Here is a 23,963-nt window from a genome sequence, read left to right on the forward strand (position 1 = left end):
AGCATCAGCTTTGTGGGCCCCTTTCAAAGGAGTGTCCTTGGATGAGATCTGTCGGGCTGGGACTTGGGCTTCTGAACACGTTTTTTAGGCATTATCATTTGAATTGTGCTGAATCCAATCGCTTGAATATTTGGAAGTGGTGTGTAACAGGGAGTGGAGCCTCCTGCACCTGTTTAATTGGTTTTGGGATAAGGCATTAAATTCACTCAGGTTTGTTTTATATCCTATGGTGTTCCTTCTTTCATGTGTTTTTATTACAAAGGCCTTCATCTTTTGTAGTGTATGGTTGGTATACCTCATGTTGTTTTATGACTGGATCGAGGATAGAGGTAATGCCCTGACTACTGACCGGTAATTCTCATTACTATTAGTCCTACTTGTCCTCAACCCAGTCATACTTCTCACCAATCCTCCAGATATCAGGCCTTTGGGTTGCTTGGTATTTCAGTGCTAAGGTATGGCTATATTATTATATCCCTGAACAGGAGGGTGGGTGGAGACAGTAAACGTTTCCTCTTTTGTTTCCGGTATGTGATTGGATACCACCTCATGTTGTTTAATGATTCGGTCGAGGACAAGCAGTACTAAGAGTAATGAGGATTACCAACATGTAATCAGGGCAATATACTTAATCACTTTATGCAAGACTTGGGTTAGGAGTTCTGACAACTGGTGATATGATTAGAAAATGGAACAACACTATATGTGTTGCTTACTTATGCAAGCATCATGTGTTTGAAACTAGAATGCTTCTTCTATTCTGCACCCTATTTGAATGTACTAGAAAAAATGGCGTTTACCACTGTTGAGGGATCTTAACATAACTGCAAGAGAGACTCGCGTGCCATTATTTGAATGACACCCATTATTGTACTTTTGCAGTTTTAAGGTTTTTAACGCTCTGCCTGGCATACAAGGTTCAAAATGTAAAAACTGTAAAGCAGGAGAGGCTATTAATTTCCATATTATAAATATATTTCACGGAAAAAAAACAGGTTACAGGAACGTTATAGTTAGGCTGACATTTCACTAGTATAAAACCTGTAATATTCAGCTGTTATAGTTAGCTCAGCTAACTTTAACTCGTGCCCCGCAATGCACTGCTGATGGCGTCACATATTACATCACTCATGACATGGTCAGTAACATCACTCATGACATCTCAAATGAGTTGCCAGCTTCCTTTTATTTTTTTATTTTTTTTTATTTTAGGAATGGGGGCTGTGTGGCCACCCCTTATCTTTACCCTTTTGGGCCCCGGGTACCCCATCCTCCGGGGCCTGACCCATTTTTTTTTATTTCTTAAGAGTTATAAAAAGGGAGGGGAGTCGCACGGCCTCCTCCCAAGGCTGATTTCTGCTCCGGGGGCCCCATCCCATGGGGCTGGGCCCGGCCATTTATTTAAATGAGTTAATTTTTTTAAGGAAGGGAGGGAGGCCGCGTGGACCCCATCCCCCGGGCCTCCCCTGTATTTTTATTTTTACATTTTTGGAGGGGGGCTGCTTGGCCTCCTTCTTGAGGCCAATTTCGGCCCCGGGGATCCCAACCCTTGGTGCCAAGCCTTATGCTTAAAAAATAAAGTAGGTAGGGGGCATGGCCACAACGTTGGGGACTGCGGGGGGAGCCTCAGGGCCTCCACGGGCCCAGCCGGCTCCCAGCCTCCTGCAGGAGCCGGCATTGCTTTTGGGCAGAGGGAGCTATAAACATGCAGCTCTCTCTGCCTAAAAGCAATTCTTCTCCGCTTTGTGGAAGTGAAAGCATTTTTCAGCGCTCTCGCTTCCATGAAGCGGACCAGAGTTTGCTATGGCTTGGTAGGAGCAGAGCTCCTGCCAAGTCATAGAAAACGGCAGTGTCCCGAGGGTGGGCACCCCGGGACGTTGCTGGAGCCAGCCATTGGGGGGGGGGGGCGGTCCCCAGGGCCACTTACGGCTCCACGGCACCCCTCCAACAGTATTTTTGCCCCTGGGAGGGGGGTGATGGTACCCGGGGCTGTAGGCGGTGGGGGGACTAGAGCCCCCCCACTTTACTTTTACATATAGCTCCTGGGAGGGGATGGTCCATGGGACTCCTTGGGGGGGGGCTGCAGCACCCCCCCCCCCCCCAACCATTTTTAGAAATCTAGCTCCGGGGAGGTGGCGGTCCCCAGGGCTGTGTAGTCCCCCCCCCCCCCCGCATTCATTCTGTAAGCCCTGAGGAGGTGGCAGTCCCCGGGGCATGCGGGGCACCTGCGCGGGCCACTCCACCTCATTTAATGATTGCCCCCGGGATCTAGCCCACTCAGGGCTTAAAGAAAATGAAACGCAGGAGGATGTGCTTCATTTTTCTAAAACATTTCGTCTGGATTCACTGATCCACTGCGAATCCCGCTGAAAATGAAATGCTTTTTTTGGCCGTGGGGGTCCATGTTGGCTCCCCTGAACAGGCCTAGGGGGTCAGGGTGTTTCTACCCTGCCCTCTTTTCTTGTTTTTTCAGGTTTGTTCACCTTTTTTCTTGTGACTCCATTCAACAGAGTCACAAGATGGCTGCAAACACTTCCTGGTTTTGAAGTGTTGACAGCCATTCAGATTGCAGGTTCGAGATCGGGAGGGTTCGCTGATCCTCTGCGTCCCCAGTTGTATATCAGAGAAATTTACACCCTTTAACAAAAAAGAGTGCTTTATGAACCAAAAGCTCAATTTTTGCCAAATTTTGTGTCATTCCGTTCAGCAGTTCGGGTTGTACGGGTGTCTAAAGTTTCCGATGGAAATTAACATGCAGAAAACGCTTTTTGGGAACCCCCCTTTTTCCTCAGCCCCCGCTTGAAGAATCACCCCAAAATTTTCAACACACTAGCTGAAGTGAGTGGGCCATTCGTTTTGAAACTTTTGCTAAGATTTGTCACACGGCGCCATATATATTGGCAAAAGAAAAAACGTTTTTTGAATACAAACAAGGTCCTAACTAGAACTACCCTGTGGCAACCACCGGTAGGTAGGTATATATATATATATATATATATATATATATATATATATATATATATATATACACACACATATATATATATATATATACATACATACACACACACATATATATATATATATCAAATGTCAAATGAGATGTCCTCAGTGATGTCATTTGAGATGTCATCAGTAATGTCACTGACCATGTCATGAATGATGTAATATGTGACATCATCAGCAGTGGATTGCGGGTGCGTGAAATATAGTTAGTACAACTAACTATATAGGAGCAATTTCAATGGTTTTTTAAATGCTAATTCCTAACTATATAAGGCCTGAAACCTATGGTTTTTGAAAGGAATTTGCAAGGTTTTTAAAATGCTAATTCCTAACTATATAAGGCCTGAAACCTATGTTTTTTTAAGTGAATTTGCAAGGTTTTTTAAATGCTAATTCCTAACTATATAAGGCTTGAAACCTATGGTTTTTTTCAGTGAATTTGCAAGGTTTTTTAAATGCTAATTCCTAACTATATCAGGCATGAAACCTATATTTGTTTTCAATAAATTTCAAAGGTTTTGTAAATGCTAATTCTCTTAGCGGATAACGTTTATATATGTTATTATCCTTCTGGGACCACCTGAGCAGCCATCTTGTTTCTCAGGAGAAGTGAGGCACAAGAGAGCACAAAACAAGAGTGGAAAACGCGAAAAGGGGGCAGGGTTGAGACCCCCTGACCCCCTAGCCCTTCTCAGGGGGTCCCAGAAGGACCAAATTGCGGGGTACGCGCACGGTACGCGTACCCTACGCGTACGTGTGCGTACCCCGCGAAGCCCTGAGAAGGGCTAGAGGGTTTGGGGGGTCTCTACCCTGCCCCCTTTTTGTGTTTTCCACTCTTGTTTTGGGCTCTCTTGTGCCTCAGTTCTCCTGAAAAACAAGATGGTGGCCAACACTTCCTGGTTTGAGCAGTTTGGAATGTTGACAGTCGACTGCTAGCCAATCAGAAACTCGCTCGCGCACGTAAGGGTACGCGCACGTACGCGTACCGTACGCATACCGTACGCGTACGGTGAGCGCATATAGATATATAATTTGATCAAATTCAATTTTCTCAATAACTACTGGAAGGATTTTCACCAAATATAGAAAAGGCACTACTGCATACCTGTCCCTAGCATTTTGCCAAGTTTGGTGTAATTCCGTTCAGCCGTTTGGGCTGTAGCCGTGTCTAAAGGTCCCATAGAAAATGCCATTTGAAAACTTTCAAATTCAATTTTCTCAAGAACTACTGGAGGGATTTTCACCAAACATAGCAAAGGCACATCTGCATACCAGGCCCTACCGTTTTGCCAAGTTTGGTGTAATTCCATTCAGCCGTTCGGGCTGTAGCCGTGTCTAAAGGTCCCTATGTAAATTAACATGAGGAAAACATGTTTTGGGACCCCTCTTTCGGCCCCCGCTTGACGAATCCCCCCGAAACTTTCAGGGAAGGAGCGGAGTGGAGCTGGCCAAAATTCTGGAAAATTACACACAGATTCCTCAATCGGCGCCAAAGTTATTCCCAATAGAATGTTGAGCGCATATAGATATATAATTTGCTCAAATTCATTTTCTCAACAACTACTGGAGGGATTTTCACCAAATATAGAAAAGGCACTACTGCATACCTGTCCCTACCATTTTGCCAAGTTTGGTGTAATTCCGTTCAGCCGTTCGGGCTGTAGCCGTGTCTAAAGGTCCCATAGAAAATGCCATTTGAAAAATTTCAAATTCAATTTTCTCAAGAATTACTGGAGGGATTTACACCAAACATACAAAAGGCACTGCTGCATACCAGTCCCTACCATTTTGCCAAATCTGGTATAATTCCGTTCAGCCGTTCGAGCTGTAGCCTTGTCATAATGTCCTTATGGAAATTAACACGGGGAAAAAACGTTTTGGGACCCCCCTTTTTTCTCGGCCCCCGCTTGACGAATCCCCCCGAAACTTTCAGGGAAGGAGCGGAGCGCAGCAAGGCAAATGTAAGGAAAATTACAGGCAGATCCCTCAATTGGCGCCAAAGTTATTCCCAATAGAATGCTCGCAATTTCCTATGGTAACTAGGTCCTAACTATATATACCTATTATATATATATATATATATATTCACTGAAAAAACAATAGGTTAGAGACCATATATAGTTAGCTGGACATTTTATTGATATAAAACCAATGAAATTCCATATATAGTTAGTTGCACTAACTATATATTTCGCGCATCCGCAATCTAATGCTGATGATGTCACATATTACATCATTCATGACATGATCAGTGACATCACTGATGACATCACTGATGACATCTCAAATGACATCACTGATGACATCATCCAGTGTCTGTGTGTTTTTTTAAAGTTTAAATATGTTTTACATATTGAAGAATGAGTGGATGTATAAGAGTATGGATGAAGGATTTGATTGTATAAGTGAGTAAGTATGTGTTAGTATATCTGTGAAAATGTAAGCTGTTCTGTGTTTAACTGTATAGATGAAGAAATTAAAGTGTGATTGATTCTTTACAGGACTGACTAGGTGTGTGAGTAACTCCATGGATGAGTGGCAGTGTGTGAGTGTCTGCATAGGTGTATGAGTGCATATGATAGTGTTGTAATGATGAGTGACTGTATGAACGAGTGATTGTATGGGTGAATGAGTGAATGTGTGTGTGTAGACGTAGGAATCAGTGAGTGCGTATGTAGTAAATGGTATTCGTGTGTCAATGGTTTCAAAAATGATACTCTGTATTTTACACTAGGTGTAACAGAGGTTATATTAGAGTGTAAGGAGGTGCATTGTATTATCACATGAAGTATATCATCAGTGGTGTGATCATTGATGTTAAATGAGATGTCATCAGTGATGTCATCAGTGATGTCATTTGAGATGTCATCAGTGATGTCATCAGTGATGTCATCAGTGATGTCACTGATCATGTCATGAATGATGTAATATGTGACATCATCAGCATTGGATTGCGGTTGCGCGAAATATATAGTTAGTGCAACTAACTATATATGGAATTTCATTGGTTTTATATCAATAAAATGTCCAGCTAACTATATATGGTCTCTAACCTATGGTTTTCTCAGTGAATTTTCAAGGTTTTGTAAATGCAAATTCCTAACTATATATGGTCTATAACCTATGGTTTTTTCAGTGAATTTCATTGGTTTTTTAAAAGCTAATATCTACTGCTGTAAAATATATTCTTTATTACGTGACGTATCACGTAGCCACGTGAGACGCCTCATGACGCGTCGCATAACCGTGACGTATCGGCTCTGCAGCGCAAACAAAACCCGTAACGTAAGCGCGCCGGAGCACGCTTACAGATATATATATATTTTTTAACCTTAATTAGACAAAATCCACATGTGCACATATCTTGAGGCCTTGCAAAGGCACATCAAACAAACAGTCCCTACAATTTTGCCAAGTTTGGTGGAAATCTATTCCTTTAAATTTTTTTTTACTGTTTCTCTTGGTTTTCCCCTTGTTACGCTTACCGGGACGCTAACCGGTTCGCGTACCGGGAAGCGCCTCTACCGCGAAAAATCGCAAACATTTATTTTTTTTGCCCCGCGGGGCACTTTAATAGCCCCCTCATCAATCCTAGGGGGTCAGGAGGGGTCTACCTTACCCCCTTTCCTACATTTCCCCCCTTTTTTTTTTCCACCTCTTGTCTCGCGATCCTACCGAGAGACAAGATGGCGGCCGCTCCGGACTGTTTACAATGTTGACAGCCAATCAGCTTCTCCTCAGACTCCCGTTACGCTGCCGGTTAGCGTACCGGGACGCGCCTCTACGGCGAAAAATCGCTAAAAATTATTATTATTTTTTTTGCCCCGCGGGGCACTTTAATATCCCCCTCATCAATCCTAGGGGGTCAGGAGGGGTCTACCTTGCCCCCTTTCCTTCATTTCCCCCTTCATTTTTCACCACATCTTGTCTCTCGATCCTACCGAGAGACAAGATCTCTAGGGCTCATGTGTCAGAGCTGCTTGAGAAATTGCATTGGCTTCCAATTGCCAAGAGAGTCACTTTCAAGATCTTGACTCTGGCCTATAAAGCCCTTCATCACATAGGCCCCAAGTATCTTCAGAAACGGATGGTCTTTTACGTTCCAAAGAGAGCCTTGAGATCTGCACAACAAGCTAAAGCCACCGTCCCCATAATTAAGCGTGCCCGCACTGGAGGCCACTCTTTTCGTTATTTGGCCCCTTGCTGCTGGAACAAGCTCCCTATTGCTCTGAGATCGATGTCCAACCTGCTTGCCTTCCGAAAACATCTGAAGACGTGGCTTTTCGCCCAGTAATATTTTTGTCCATCTGCGCAGAGCTCTATGTTATGTACTGACTTTTCTCTCTTTGCCAAAGCGCCGGGACACTCTTGGGAGTAGCCGTGCGCTATAGAAGAGCTTTATAACATAACATAACATAACATAACAAGATGGCGGCCGCTCCGGACTGTTTAGAATGTTGACAGACACCGGAGAGCCAATCAGCTTTGCTTCGCGAAGTTCCGTTACGCGTCCGGTATGCGAACCGGGGCGCTAACCGGAGCGCTGTCACAGATATATATATTTTTTTAAACGTTAATTTCTCAAAATCCACTGGAGCACATATATTGAGACATAGCAAAGGCACGTCGGGCAAACCATATCTACAATTTTGCCAAGTTTCATGTAAATCCATTCAGCCGTTCGAGCTAAAAGTGAGTCCAACTACCCTATGGAAAAATGAATGGAAAAACGCGTTTTGGGACCCCCCTTTTTTTCTCGGCCCCCCCCTTGACGAAACCCCCCCAAATTTTCAGGGGCTGCTCAGAAACAAAATGTGCCATTTTCCTGAAAATTTCAGCCAATTCCGTCCACAAACGCCAAAGTTATTCGACATAGAATTTTCAGAAATCCCATAGGAAAAAAATCCTAACTATATATACCTACTGGCTATCGCCAGTAGGTAATATATACATACATATATATATACATACATATATATATATATATATATATACACACACACACACACACACACACACACACACACACACACACACACGCTTTTCTTGGGCTCATTCCTTTTTTGTATCTTTGATGATGTCATATTGGAGCAATGGAATTATGGGTGTTTAATCCAAAAAAACATGAATTTGAAACTGCAGACACTGGGGACTGGAATTTATGGCCAGCGGCTAAAAGACAGTTAGACAGAGATATGAATGAAATGGTTACAGCTAGGAAAAATGCTTCTCCATCTAGGACGGTGAGTCTATCCCAGGCTTTTTCATTTCTTTTCTGGGATATGGCCTGGGAGGCACAGGAAGAGCGACTTCCAACTAGTCATGATAGTTTGTGGATTTACCCCAGGCTTCCTCAGCTAGGTGTCTATTCTTGGTAGGCAACACCCAGTGGGACACAGGAATGGGGGAGGACTCTAGGTTCAGGTACAGTGGAGAGGAACGGTTTCACAGTTTAAAAGAACGCTATAGTTTGGGTCAGGAACCCAGATATAAAGGACTTGCAGGTTCTCATGTCAACAGAGGAAGAAGGCAACGTGCAGAAAAATACTCATTTTGTACAGGCTTACACACTGTATCTTCAATGGACCATTCAATCTGCACATGGCCTTTTGGTATTACATCCCCATGTACCCACCTAGCTCAGCTACTCGACTGACCAATCCCTAATCCACACCCTACACTCCCCACCCATACGTACACCACCACAGTAACTCACCCCCATCCAATGTGTACAGGGGATGGCCAGTTGGCCTTCACCTCTTGTGGTGAAAAAGTAAAAAGACCTTCCTCTCTGTGGAATGAGGGGGCAGGAGACTGCTGATGAAGGTACATTTTGGTTACAAAACCCAAGTAAAAGAGCCTGGTCTCTGTTCAGACAGAACAGAGGACATCTCCAGTGGACTCCTTGGCTCTCAAACCCACTAGAGAAAAAAAGACGACAATCCAAAATGCTTAAGGGCAGTGTGGCACACATTTTCAAGTTTTAAAGCCATGCTGGTATTTCTGTCCCCATAATGTAGTAGATTTGTGACCCAATAGCTATGGAATCAGTGCACCTTATCTGGCCCTTTTAAACTTAAATTCTCAGTACATGGAATAGACTTGGTGACCCAGCCTCTCTATCAACTGGGACCAACGTGGAGCAAAGCTCTGCCTGCCAAACAGCTATCTGGTGAGACATGAACATCTAGCATGCTGGAGCTTTCATCTTTCTGAAGGGTTTGATCTCCCCCACATCACTAAATTTGAAGCGCCCTCCCCGAAAGAAGGCCAGAATGGTGGAAGTTGACATATTTTATGGGCACCAGGAGGGTTAAGCCCAGTGGTCCTACAAATTTCATTCAGAATTGTTACCTTCAAGGAACATTCATTTCACATTTGCTTATTAGGCATATTAAGTGGCCTCCGGCGGCAAATGCACGGATTACGGTTGAGTAGTACTGAATGCCGCCTGAAATCTAGGTATCTCGATGCTTGCCCACCAATGTGAGGTCTTTTTTGAGTTCCTAAAACAGTCAGTGCATGATGGACAGTACATACAGATTATTCACCTTGAGATTACCTAGAAGGACCTGCTGACCAAGTAAACAGTTCCTCTTTGAAAAAAGATGGAAATATAAAACAATGAGAGGACATTCCCTTTCAACTAAAGGTGGTACGGGGAAAGGCTCTTCTCCACAAGCACTCAAGGGACTAAGAATCATTTGTTACCATATTGCTCACAAACACACGTAATACGCACCAATGAACCCTGGGTTTAGAAGTTTCTGTTTACAACCCAAAATACAACAAAAGACTTACAAACACTCCGTTTTAACTAATGCGATACGTAATGTACCCCTGAACATGCAGTAATCCTGAAAAAGCACTAGAACATTTAACCACCCATGAGAAATGGACTGTGATGGGGGAAAAAATCATGTGAACACTTACCGAGGGCACTCTTTAGGTTGTGCACATAAATAACTGCATTGTTGGAACCGGAGGCAAGCATATATTCTAGCCCTGGCTGTGTTCCATGAGAGTGATGCCACCTTACAACATTTATCAGTTTATGATGCTGCTGTATGGTGCAGAGTAACCTCAAATTTGGCACCTGCAGGACTTCGATGGATCTAAAATAAACACAAATGTCAGAATAAACCTTTATTTTCCCAATGCACAGGATGGATGAAAGAAGACTGGCCAGTCACTGCCACACATACCCATCCTCGTTGCCCAGTGCCAAGACAGTGCCGTCAGGTTTCCAGTTCAGTTCTGTGCGCCCAGGCAACTTGTGCTTAAACAGTGAAAAAAGTACATATGTTAACCTACTAGTAAAACAACATTCATGTGAGAAGAACTGGCACTCCCCAGTGGCTGCAGAGTTTGAATATTAGCAGCAATTGGGATTTTTAAATGTAAATCTCTGAACAGCAAGTTTTATTTTGGACATTGCATGTTCCAAGGACAAGTATCGTTAGCACACTTCGATGTCCCTCTGATGACTACTTTAGGCATCAAATCCAGTAAAGAACATCACCAGAGGGCCAGCTTGGGGGTACACAGAGCTACTGGGAGAGTAGGGGCTAAAGTCACACTACTATTGGCTTACTACTTCGTCTTACTACTTCTTCCACAGTATCTTAAAGAACCTGCGTCCAGAGTAATGTCAAAATCATGCCTTTGGAAAACATCCCTAGAGGCATAATCTTTACTGGTAACAGACATTATCTTTAGTGACAGAACAACATCACCCTGCACATCTATTACCTTTCAGATTAAAGAAAGGTTTTATCTCTTTTAGTAATTGAGGCTTTTCAGCTATCTGACATGTTACATCAATTTATTCGACTATCTGATCTTAGGCAAGAGTGAGCGTTTGGCACCAGATACAGTCATTCATTGCTTTTTTAGGCTTCAGTAATATACACTAAAATTATGGAAAGTAAAACTTTCTCAAAATGAAATTTTATGTAAAATGCACAAATTAGCTTTCGACCCCTGCATATTGTAACCCACGGATATACTGCTCACACAGCACCTTAATGTTGTTAGTATCTTGGATGAGTTTGTTGATGTCGAAGGCCTCTCCGCTCAGTTTCCAGGGGTTGTGCTGAAGGACTATCCCCTCTCCTCCGCAGCTGTACAAAGTCACAGAGGGCCTGTCGCCTTCTCCTCCTGCAAAAATAGCAGTTATTCATTAGAACGCAGGTAGACCATGGGTTTCACAAACAAACTGAGAGGTGGATGGCCCCACTACTTATTACAGCACTTCACTTTCCTAATTCCATGACAGAGAGAAAGAGGCCTATGGCAGGGAAAGGACACACTCACTGGCACCAGTAGTAATAAGGCTATATTACATGCATCAGCCCAGACCTCACAGAAGTATTTCCTCACAGCTACAGCATGTTTCGTTGAAAGAGGCTGGTGGTGGGATCTTGAGAGCACCGAGCCAAATAAAAGCCCAATAAGACTTTCTAATCTATCAAGGTCAAATCACGAGTAGGGACAGGATCAGCACTCAAAGCTAGTCACTATAAAAATATAGGATGTAGTTTACTTTCACCCCTTGATCAGTGCTTGCCTTAATCTCTATATCAGTTTTTGACTCTCACTGCCCTAAATACCACATCACAATTGAATCAAGAGTGGTGGAAGAGCTCTACAAAGATTCCTCGTTGCAATCACCATGTGACAGCTCAAGAGTAGGAGGTGACCCTGGCTATTACATTGGATCAGGCTCTTAAGAAAATGTTAGAGAAGGGGCAAGCTTGAACTGTGAGGGAAAAAAACAAAGCAGGTCGATGCTGGTCCATGCGCAGAATGGAGACACTGGGAAAGTGTGCTTTATCTGAGAGTTGCTAACTAGTCAACTTTAGAGTAATATATCCTTTCAATTTCTTTGTCTTCAGATATTCTGCCTTGAAGGATTACTGTCAGCATTACTGTACCTCTATAAAGAGTCGGGCTCCCTTTGTTCCTTTTCAGCTGTACCCTTTTCCAAAAGGACGTTAGAAGGCTTTGCTAATGCTAGTTTTCTGAAGAGGTAGGCTGCATTCTATGCTCATATGCCCATTCTGCTTTTTGTAGAATTGGTACAAATTGTAAGCACCATCATCTCAAGCAGCTTCCTTTGCACAAAAGGATAGTGGATGTTGCACAAAAAAAACAAAAGTGATTCGCCTATAGGTTATGGCCTTACTGAGCCCCTCCCAGTGTACTTTGATTCGTTATTCCCCTGCAAGGTGTTTCCAGATTTTTGTTAGCTAAATTTTTGTGTACTCTCTAAAAATCTCTAGTACTGTGTAACCTGAAATTCAGAACTTGGGACTACAGTTTAATTGTGCCTATACACCGGTCCTAGACTGATTAAGGTACAGTGTCAGGTATGCTGTGTGTATAACTTGTACTTGGTACCTTTTAGAGCTTATTCTTCTGATATTTCCTTCCTACCCTTTACTGACTTCTAACTGTTTCAGTGCGCTGCACAAATGTTTTACAAATATTGTTTGAGTCCTCTGGCTAAGTAAGTAAACCGTATGGAAGACCAACCTTCTGTGTCCTTAAGACTTAAGAGTACTTGTTCCTACCCATGGTGGTTATTCAAGTACATGGGTCATGAACTATTCCACTATTTAAGTAGGCCATATAGGCGTGGGCCAATACAAATATCTGCTTGTTTTATCTTTGTCCTGCCTCTTATTCCATCTTACTTCCCCAACAAATAAATGTACTGTGACTAAGAACCTGTAATGCAGCTATGGCCAAACTCTCCAGACACTTCTATAAGAACCCAAAAATATTCACAGAAGGGTACAGTATAGGTTGCCAAGAGGTCTGCAGCACATGAGATCAACGGGAGGCATATCTTCAATTTGAAACCTAAGTTTTAAGAGCTGTATAACTGGACGCCAGGGCACATCTACAGTGGAGGCATGTAACTGTAAGATGTGCAACCTGGGAACATGTCATGCTTTTGAAGTCTGGAGGTATTCTGGAGGTGTGTAACCATTTGGATGAGCCTGTAATAATCAGAGAAACTGGACACTGCTTTGCTATCTCAAGTATGAACCTCAAATATTGTAATCTGAGGATCAGCCTGTAGACATGTGCATACATTAATGATCAGTACAGTAGGTTAGTAGGTTAAAATGTAGTTTTTTAATTCTTAACCAGGAAAAAACACTTGAGACTGGAAAGGAAGTGCATGATTCACACACTTAAAAACCTGTTGTTCATACCCTCTAAACTCACCAAAGGAGAGCGGAGGCAGTGGGGGGCCCCATCCCAGGGAATACACAGTCTTACGGTGGTATGTGCTGGAAATCTGTGGTGGCCTGTGTAGGTGAGAAAACAAGAGAAATCGCATCTGATGTCTGGTAACACACAATAGTCTTAGTGGAGCATTCAAAACATAATAAATAGAGACCTAAACCAGTACTAATGCATGACAATAAAACCTGGAAGAGATCGGACACGTTCAGTGGGTGCAACGACAGTCACCTGGAACCACAGCGAGCCGAACAAGGTTGTGGAAGCACTAGCACAGGCACTTGATTACCAATTTGGTTTTATTTTTTACAATACATACAGGGTATTTAAATAAACATTCCTTTAAGAGGCAATGTTTTTTTTTTATTTTTTATTACTTTTGCTTAGTGAACTTAAATTTAATTCTACCAGCAGTGAAGCTGCCACAGCCGCTCCCATGAGATAAGTTCCAGAGATTTATAGGTTGGCTACTTTTGAAGTCAAATCATAGCAAGAATGACGACATTACCTACCCCTGTATATATTCTTTCTCTAAGGCATCATGGGTCAAGCGTCAATAAGTAGCTTGTTTACTTACATGATGTTAATATTCTACAGTATCTTTTAAGTTCCTACCAGTGAGGCAAAGTTTCAGATTGCTATTTTGTTTTCTGTTTAGGGAAATCAAAGGATCTTTTTACCCTTTAAAAATGATCTGCCTCACTTTACCGTCAGGGCAGATGGGGCTGTGCTAATTCAAGAATTCTACATAGGAGCAGTGTCAGTTTTCACTCTTTCAAACCTCACATTTCCATTTAGTTTGTTCATGTATTTTCAAAAATGAAAATACAACATAATTAATATAGGCAAGTGATTGTGAGATCTAGGCCATTACAAGAGACTTGTCGGATTAATGTTAGTATTATGAACAGTCTCAGTCAATGTGACAAATGCTGGGCAAGGAAATAAAATGTAACATTTCCAAATATGTTTGACCCTCTGTGTCGATTGTCTCGGGTTTAGGTGTAAACTGGATAAGTCAGAGAGCTGAGGCCCACAGTTAGTGTTTCCAATATAAAAATTTCAAATCTAATCTTCCAAACACCTACCACCAAACAACAAGGAATACACAAACAAGTGAAGCAAAAGGAGGCTTTTATGGTGTCAAGAGTTTCCATTACAGTGGACTATTGTGATGCAGTAGTCTGTGCCCAGCCAGCGCACATTTCAGACATATTCCAGTCAAAGAACCAACTGGTTTTCCAGCTCTTGAAATTGAGGGTATACATAGAAGTGGATCAACTCCCAAAGTGAAATCTGGAAAACCAAAAGGTTTGGCAAATAAGGTCCTTGCACTCGACTCCAACGAAGTCACGAGCTCCAAGTGGAATCTGGACATTAGTGTTAAGGTCCAGCCATGGCTTTAAACTACAGTATTTCTCGAACCTTAATGATTAAGTAGCCATAGAAACAGGACAACCAGCCCCAGCTAACAGAACACAGTTTAATTACACAGTGTGAAGACAACACAGCCTCTTATGGGTTGGAAAAAAGAAGATACTACCTTCTAATGTCACTGGGCAGGGCAGCCATGGTTTATGTTCACTCGAGATAAACGTTGTACAGTGATGGAGCTACATCCATGACCAGAGTTTTGGTCTGAGTCTTTCTCAAGACTAGCTTGGATGCAGGCATCCTACAGGCAGAGTTATCAGTCAGCTGGCCCTAAAGGAACTCAGGGATCAGCTTCTCTCCACACAGTCTTGCTCATCTCCAAGTATCCCACTCTGGTCTCAACCTCCATTAGGACATCTCGTCAGCAATGCTTCAGCTCTTTATAAACTCTGTGCACAACTGGTGTGTAGAGACTCCTCAATGTCCAGGCGAAGAATTAAGTAACTGCCACTGGCCCAGAGAGCCTGTGTTTATCATTGATCAATTGACTGAGTTAACACATTTGTAAAAGCACTAAACAGCTAGTTCTGTAACAAAGTTTCCTGGTGCTAGAGTTGAAACAAAGTGAAGCAGAAAGACAGCCCAGAAATAGGCAGCCTTGTGTGGAGAGAAGGGCGGTAAATTTGATGTTGTTCAGGAACAAAAAAGTTTTTATGTTTTTCCTAGAAGCTGCAAAGTTGGGAACGTAAAGCCAATGAAAGAGTTCGAGATTTTGGCGGTGATCACTGACAGAGAGCGTGTCCCAATTCTTGATGATCAGAACTTGAGACCAATCACCCAGACAAGATCTTAAATTAAATTAAATTAAATTAAATAGGGGGGAGGAGCTACGCTAGCAACCAAGATGGCCGCGTAGGCTCCCGGCTCCGCCGACCTCCTTCTCCAGCTGGACGATCCTGTTTAATATCCTGAATTTATGCCCAACCTTCATGTGCATGAATCGATGCAGAGTCTGATGGTGAAGTCCCGAGAATTTTACCGGCTTGAATGACGGAGATACGTCGTGTTTTAATCTACAGCCTAACCCAGATCGTGAGCCGGGGCCTCGAGTACTGACCCAGCCGGGTTTCAGTTGAACAACAGCAGGCGTGGGACCCTGGTGGGGTCCGGTCTCTCGCTGTGGAGGATGTTCCTGCCTGATTTTGATGGCGGTTACTTGGTAGATATACCATCACAGGAGTGGTGACAAAGCGCGTCTACGGCTGTGGGCGGAGGTCTCTGTCCCAGGGACACGGTTTGCTGCCGCCGGGTTCGCTGGGTCGAGATCTTCGCTCGCGGTAGCGGACTAATGGAGTGCTGCCGTGGTAATTGACAAGTCATCCTCTGTAGCCGTCCGACCCGTTGTTGTCGGTTCCCCCGGAGAGACCCGGCTCCCTGGGGAAATTGACTATGTTCGAAATTGATCGAGAGGGTAAGGTTCGGACGGAGTGTGAGCCATCGCTGAAGACCGCCTTGGCCGCCATCGGGGCACTACACCAACATGTGGAAATCATAGTCCACAAAATGAGCGCCAGTGCACTAGTGACGAGATGTATTAGACCGGTCCCTGCTCCATTGCGAGATCTACAGCGAGCCATGATCCCCACGGTGAACATCTTAACAACGGATATGGGCCCCGTGCAGAAATAAACTTTGAAGTCCTTGGTTTGTGTGCGGATAAATAATGATGAGCCCGTGGCCTCGGAAAGATTGCTATTCTTACCGTCGCTGCCGACCGAGGGAGGACTTGTCGGTTCTCCGCCCCTGGATATTGTTGGTGCTCGTTCCCGGATCACAATACCATCTTCCCCCTCCCTGGCTGTTTTATCACGGTCGAGAAGGAAACGACATTGGGAACTAAACCGGGTGAGGGAGATCTTCAGTGCTGGAGGAACACACAGGGATTTAACACTTTTGACTCGTTCCAGACAGAACTTTTTTGAACTCTTGATGCTCTTTGACTCTCCTGTTAATGCGGTTGTTCGAATGGAAAGGGTTCGCATAAAAGATCGGAAGGGCCAAGGATGAGATTGACGGACTGGGTTTACTACTGTGGCTTTAATAGATGTGGGATTTGTTACCATTATGATTACAAGAAGTTGGGCGGTGTTGACGGCTTCCCCTGTCTGTTTTGTCGACGTTCTTTTAACTTTTTAGCTATTTCACAGGGGTTGCTTGTTTCTGGCGTGGGGAGGGGAGACTGGGAGCCTATATGAAGATATCCTCTTCCACCTTTTTTCTACTTTTAGAACGTAGTTATATGGGGCGACGGGCACACAGCTAGTTGGGGTTAGGCGAAAGCCATATGCAGGGGTGCAGGGTGGGGGGGATGGGGTGTTTTGTATTGTCCTTGTTTGTTTATATGTTCATTATCCTATTAAAATCCTGAGGGGTAATCCTGCTCGACGGGTGGACGGGTCCTGGGGGTGACACTGTTCGCATTGACCTGTAGAATGTATTGTGTATTGTGTATTATTCTTGCATGCATGTTGCGGTCATAGTTTCACTTTTAGTTCTATTGTCTTACGCACTCCTGCCACTTGGAATTATCCTTTTTTACTACACTTCGGCCCCTAGGGGTGGTGGGGTCTGTGATCGAAGCTGGCTGACTTGAAATAACGTTCTCCTGTATATAGTGCGACCGCATGAAAGCAACAATTCATAACTTTGTTTTTGCCCAGGGGAACAACCATCGATTTTATTATATGATGGTATAATTCAAGTATATTCCGTGATGTAAGGTACCCGTTATTGGCTTTTATGTTTTTCTCTTTAATAAAAAGAATTAAAATAAATAAATAAATAAAAGAATTTGAGGCATAGAAAAGAAGGGAAATTCACTTTACGTCCTCCAATTAAAAACTCAATATCACAAAGGTACAGTGAACAGTAGTGCAGGATGGGTTATATTTCCTATCCTATCACAAATGCCTAGTGGCAGACAAGACAAAAGTAAGAAATGCGTTACTTACCTGTAACTGCAGTTATCCAGTATCGGTGTCTTTCATAGATTCACATGCCTGAATCATTCCCCGTCGTCGGGATGGGAGTCCCCGGTACATAAATAAAGTAATGTCCTATTAGACATATAGAGAAATCGGCCCAAGGGCCTCACATTAGTAACATATCCATGTGCTTTTGTAGTAAGGACCAAACTCTAGAGAAGAGCCAATCAGCTATTACCTCCCTCTAGAACACTCTAAAGTGAAGCTGGAAGCAAGAAGGGCAAGCCTTGAGAAAGGTTCCGAAGAGACATCCACCATTGTAGAGTTTTGACCATCTGAGGAGTCATTTTTATGAGATCGTCGAATGACCCTGTGCACTGGACCCATTGTGCTGAGAGCGCCTCCTGGAGAGGGCGCATCCGCAGACGGCAGTAAGGAACTAGTAGGATACATGATGACATCACTCCAAGTAGGGACCTGAAGAGGCGATCCGTCAAGGTCCTCTTAGAAGCCACGAGAACAGCCAGTGACAAAACCTTGTTCTTTCTCTCCTGAGATGGAAAAGCCTTCTTCAGTTTTGTGTCGAGAGTAGCGCCTAGGAAGTTTATACGCTGAGAAGGTAGAAGGACTGATTTTTCCCGATTGAGTGTGACTCCTAAGCGATTGAAAAGTTGCAGACAAACGTTAGAAGACCTGGACGTGTCTTCTAAGGATGGAGCCTTCATCAGCCAGTCGACCAGATATGGAAAGACTTGATGGTGCTGTTGTCTGAGTAATGCAGCCACTGGAGAAAGACACTTTGTAAAGATGTGAGGTGCAGACTTGAGCCCGAAGGGCAGGACGCGAAATTGAAAGTGTCTGCCCGCTACTGCAAATCTTAAGAATTTTTTGTGATTTCTGTGAATTGGGATGTGCAAGTAGGCGTCCTGAAGGTCAGAGACACCATGTAATCCTCTCCATCTAGGAGTTGCAAGACCTCCTAGATTGTTACCATACGAAACGACTGCTTCTTTAGGAATTTGTTGAGGGGTCTGAGGTCTAAAATTAGCCTCCACTTCTTCTCTTTTTCCTGAATTATAAAGAAGGAGGAATAAAATCCCATCCCTCGTTGAGACAGAGGGACTTTCTCTATCGCCCCCTTCTGGAGCATAGGAGAAACCTCCCGGAGAAGCAGGCGTAGATTTTTGTGAAGCATGGGTCGGGGAGGGGTTTGGGGAGGTATGTGCACAAATTGCAGTGAATGGCCGAATTGAACCAATTGTACAACCCAACGGTCCTTGGTAATTTGCTTCCAATTTTTTAGGAAATGGGAAGTCTTTTCTCCAATTTTTGAGGATGGAGATGAATTGGAGGCTGGCTCAAGTGAAAGGTCATTGTCTACGAGCGTTGCCTTTTCGCTGGCCTTTACCACAAAAGGACGATTTGCCATAAGAGGATTGTTGGTTCTGCTGCTGGCGCTGTTGATACTGGGGCCGATGCTGAACAGAAGAGAATGTTGACCGGTATTGGTAATCTCCTTTAAAAGAGGACTGTCATCTCCCTCTTGATCCACGAAAGGACGGACTTTTGTATTGGAGAGTACCCAATGCTCTGGCCGTGTCCGTGTCCTTTTTTATACTCTGTAGCGCCTCATCAATCTGCGGGCCGAAGAGAAATTGGCCATCATAAGGCATATCCAAGATTTTTGTCAGTATCTCGGTGTAATGGTTGGTAGTCTAGTTGTTGCACCCATGCACCCCTGACATCCGCAGGCCAGGCGTGGCCTGCGGGGAGTTAATAAATGGGTGACGGAAGCTCGTGGCACGTCACTTCCGAGCTGGCAATCTGTGTGGCCTCGTATGTTCATAATCAGTGCTCCTGCACCCACGCTAGGCCACGCGCCCCATCGGGACCATATGCAGTCCCAGGAGCACCGCGTTACACTCAGGATGAAAGGAAGGTGCCTTTAACCAACCTTGTTGTCTCAATACTGCTGCTCCGGCAAGCTGTCGAAAACCTGTTGTTGCGATATCCATCGCACAGTCTATTATCTCCGACGCTGAGCGTTCACCTTCTAGTAATATTTTCTTTGCCTCTTCCTTAGATTCTTCAGATAAGGCCGCTAGATATGGGGCTACGTCCGCCCATAACTGTCTAGTGTAACGCCCCAAAAGCGCTAAGGTATTGGCCGCTTTCACTGTCAATGCAGACATCCATGAAAAACGCTTTCCGATGTTGTCTAATCTTCGGCCTTCTTTATCCGGCGGAGCTGACAACGGGGCAGAAGGATTTTTAGACTTTTTCTGAGCCGCCTGTGTAATTACCGAGTCCGGCTTGGGATGTCCTATTAAACAAGCCGGCGCAGAATCAGGTGCTCTATACTTCTTGTCCAAGCGAGGTAACACCGGAGGTACTGAGGAGGGGTTTTGCATAATTTTAACACCAGTATTCTATTATGGGTATCTATTTCACTAAAAGGTTCTTTAAAATAATATAAGAAGCAGTCCTGCTGGAGAGAATCCATAGGAATTTGAAAACGTTGAGCTGCCCTCTCAATGACATGATGGAACCCTCCGATGTCTCCTGATGGCGTGTCAGCTTGAGCAGGTACTGGAGGAGCAGGTACTGGAAAAGCAGGGCAATGAATGACAGTCATCCCATTCATCATGGTTAGATTGAGTGTCCTGAAGCTCTCCCTCTTCATGTTGGTCATCTTCCTCGTCCTCATTAGTAGACGGAGGGTGTGACCCATCGACCGGATCCGGCTGCACTTTCAAAGGTGGAGGCCGTGGTCTTGGCGAGAGAGATACTGCCGAGGGTTGAGGTGTAGGTGACTTTGGAAACCTCTGCTTGTAATCGGTTATGAGGTACTGCAAGTTTGAGACTAAAGAGGCTGGAAGGTAAACCATTGGAGGAGGAGGTGGATGATATTCCTCCTGTTCTTCCTCTTCATCCGAACTCTCCTGATATTTTACATTAAGCTCAGAGGGGCTTGTGGCAGTTTGGACATATCCCCTTCATCTGAGTCTTCCTCTTCAAAAAGACATGCAGGAGACAGTGGTTGGACTCTGCTTGGCGATGTTAAAGCCGGCGTCAGTGTCTTTCTTGTAATTTTCAGATGCACATATGTGCTTTTTAGATCTGAATCCATAGTCGTCGACGAGCACATGGACGGAATGGTTGTCGACGGTGGAACATCGACGGGTGTCGTAGCCGGTGGGGTTATTGTCGACGGGGTCATCGTCGATAGTGGTGTCATCGCTGGAGATCTCGTCGACGATGGTGTAGACGTCGATGATGTTGTCTTCGTCATCGAGGTCATCAACGACTCAGTCGTCGGCGAGCGCAGCGTCGACGAGGACTTTAACATAGACGTCTTCTTGATGCTTATCGTCGACGACAGTCTTACCTGCCGTCGACGATGGGGTCGTAGTTGTCAACGAGGTCAATGACGACACTGCCATTGAGTAGTCGTCGACGTAGTTATATGCAATGCTGTAGACATAGCTCTCCTCGACGATGAAGTCGTTGTCGACGATGTTGTCGTCGACTGAGTCGAAGTAGGTTTTTTGAAGGTGGGGACTTCCTGAGAGGACGCCTTCGATGAAAGAGCCTTAGAGTGGACCTCTGAAGACTTTCTTAGGGTCTTCTTTTGAGGAGGCTGTACCGAAGTGCCAGGAGATGCCACCCTTGGTCTTTTCTGTGAAGACTTGGAAGAGACTGAAGAGCCTTCACTTGCCTCAGAAGATTCCAGCTGGTCCCTGTCTTTCAGCCTCTGAAGCCAAATTAAGAGGCGTCCCTCACGATCTTGGAGGGTTTTAGCAGAGAAGGTACGACATACCTTACAAGCCTTGGAAGAATGGTCTGGATACGGGCAATATAGACAGTTTTGATGTTGGTCATCTATATGTAGCCTTTTCTTCCCACAGGAACCACAGGGCATAAAAATAACCTTTTTTGGTGTCTCAGCCATGAAGATATCAGGTACTACAGTCTAAAATGAAATAATATCACCAGAGAACACTGGAAACCCAGTTGAGAAGAAATCTGAGCAGAGCTCAGAGGAGACTCCCTTAGCACAACGTGCGGTAGAAAATCTGAGGGACAGGAGCTCCTTCCAGGAGGGTTCTAGAGGGAGGTGATAGCTGATTGGCTCTTCTCTAGAGTTTGGTCCTTTCTACAAAAGGACATGGATATGTTACTAATGTGAGGCCCTTGGGCCTATTTCTCTATAAGTCTAATAGGACATTACTTTATTTATGTACCGGGGACTCCCATCCAGACGACGGGAATGATTCAGGCATGTGAATCTATGAAAGACACCCCTAATACTGGATAAGTATAGATTTGGATGAGGACGCCTCACTTGCGAAACGGGGGATGCTTCATCACTGTCCACCTCATCCCACCCTGGTAAAATGGAACTACCAGGGCAGATTATGAGGGAGTTCTTAAGATACGCCAATGTCTTGATGAATAGGGATCCAGTTAGATTTACGAATACCTTAAGCTATATCACACCAGTACCCTTCATTGGGTGGTACCCTAGGTATGAATAAAATAATACAATTAATTATATGTGGATTAGAGGTACAATGACCCTAAAATGCTTTTATTGTGCTGACATGTATCTGTCCTTTTATGTGCCTTATCAATAGAAAATCCCTATTTCTATATGAAAGTGTAATGATGTCACAACCTTCACCGATGTGGTCGGCCAACCTAGGTTGGAAATTCAACATTGCCAGGGTTCACTGGTACCCAGAAACATACTCTAATCTTAGTAATCTGTCAAACACTTTAACATCAGCACATGTGACAAGGAATGAACACTGAAAACAACAGGAGCCTACCCTACTCAGGGTTCTCAATAGCTTCCTGTCTGGCACGGGGGTGGTTTTCCTGCAGTCGCACACTTTAATAGTTAATGGCATTAGTTACTCATTGGTGACACATTGTTTCAACATTGTGTGTAGTCATATCAAGGCCCAGTAGGGAGCTTTTACAGTCAGGCAGGACCAGGACCTAAGCTGACCGTACCCTGCTGGTAATAGCCAAAAGGGAATCAGGTATCTCCCGTTTGTGAATCACAGAGGTTTTGTAAGAGGTATAATGTATACCTAAGGCATACAGTGTATTTTTCACCACACTAGCGGGATGGGTCATACTATGCCACTTGACTGGTGTCCATAAAAAACCCACAGGAGGCACCATTCCATGCCAGACCATAAAGTGATTGAAAACCCAGAGAAGGGCAAGTAAAAACAAAAATTAAAGAATGGATGAATTTGACTCTTCTACCACCCAATATGCATGTTGTTAGCAGTGTCACTTCCTCGTCACATGCTGATATAAAAGTGTTTATGACACACTGCTACCATTAGAACATGTTTTCGAGTACCATTGAACCCTGATAATGTTGTTGAATTTCCATCCTAGGTTGGATGACAACATCTGTGAAGATAGGATGTCCCAGTCTCACCTGGTGTCTATACACTTTCTTCTAGAAGTAGGGATCCCTGAAAAAGCCTTTATGAATGCCTGTAGGAAGGGGGAGTCTCTGGTTGGCGCAGTGCAAAACTGGCGACAATCAGGGCCTCTCTCTTCCTCGTCAGGGCTGAGGGTTACCTTCAAGACAACCTCTGCTTACCCTCTAGGTAGTGTGGCTTAAGCAGTCTTAGGCTAATCTCTGGGGCATGTAGGGTTAAACATTTGCAACATTACACCATCACCACCAACCCACCACACAATGACACCAAACTATATTTTGTAAAAATATATGTTCTTTATATAAATTTCAAGCAGGCTTGTAAATACAGTTGTCAAACTTTCAATAGCGGTTCCAGTTTACTTAGTTGGGTTGCCACAGTTCTTTCTAGCAATAGGCAATCTTAGCGTTTCAAAACAGTTCTTTATCAGCTTCCAATTCCCCCAAATATGGTATTACTTTGGGGGCCTTTCTGTTCACGTTTTATCAAAACAAAGGCGGAGTTGCCTGCTGGGGCCTGGGCGCACCTCCGAGGACTGAATGGGCCCGACCGGCCCGGGCTCACGCTACTAGCGGGAGCGGCGGCAGGTTGGCTCGAGCCCGCCCCTCTGCGCGAGTCGCACGGCTGTGCGCGGCTGGCGGGGGAGAGAGCGGGGGCCCTGGGAGCGCTCCACACGCGACTCCGAGGGCTTGGCAGGTCAGAGGGCGGTGCGAGCGAACAGGCCAGAGGCTCGCACCGCGGGGGCAACAACAGTACCTTTGTCTTTGATGAACAGGGTCGAGGCAGTCCGGCCACGGGTCAGCGCGGTGGTCCGCGTCGCGGTGTCTTCCTCCCGGGGTTGGAGCGAGCGGCGGCTCGGCTCGAGCTCGGAGGT

At 44.5% G+C, this 23,963-nt stretch overlaps 1 protein-coding gene across 3 annotated transcripts in view; it reads right to left on the reverse strand.

Annotated features, from left to right (window-relative positions):
• The window catches only part of GEMIN5 (gem nuclear organelle associated protein 5), a 384,438-nt gene that overhangs the window by 211,724 nt on the left and 148,751 nt on the right, over positions 1 to 23,963 (reverse strand). For all 3 annotated transcript variants that reach the window (XM_078653694.1, XM_078653693.1, XM_078653695.1), the window contains 4 exons: positions 13,246 to 13,328; positions 11,030 to 11,166; positions 10,212 to 10,285; positions 9,940 to 10,121 (listed from right to left, as the gene is read on the reverse strand). In XM_078653694.1, the coding sequence (XP_078509820.1) occupies positions 9,940 to 10,121; positions 10,212 to 10,285; positions 11,030 to 11,166; positions 13,246 to 13,328 (476 nt within the window). The remainder of the gene's footprint in view (positions 1 to 9,939; positions 10,122 to 10,211; positions 10,286 to 11,029; positions 11,167 to 13,245; positions 13,329 to 23,963) is intronic.

Source organism: Lissotriton helveticus, chromosome 7, assembly GCF_964261635.1.
Source record: "Lissotriton helveticus chromosome 7, aLisHel1.1, whole genome shotgun sequence".
NCBI lineage: Eukaryota > Metazoa > Chordata > Amphibia > Caudata > Salamandridae > Lissotriton > Lissotriton helveticus.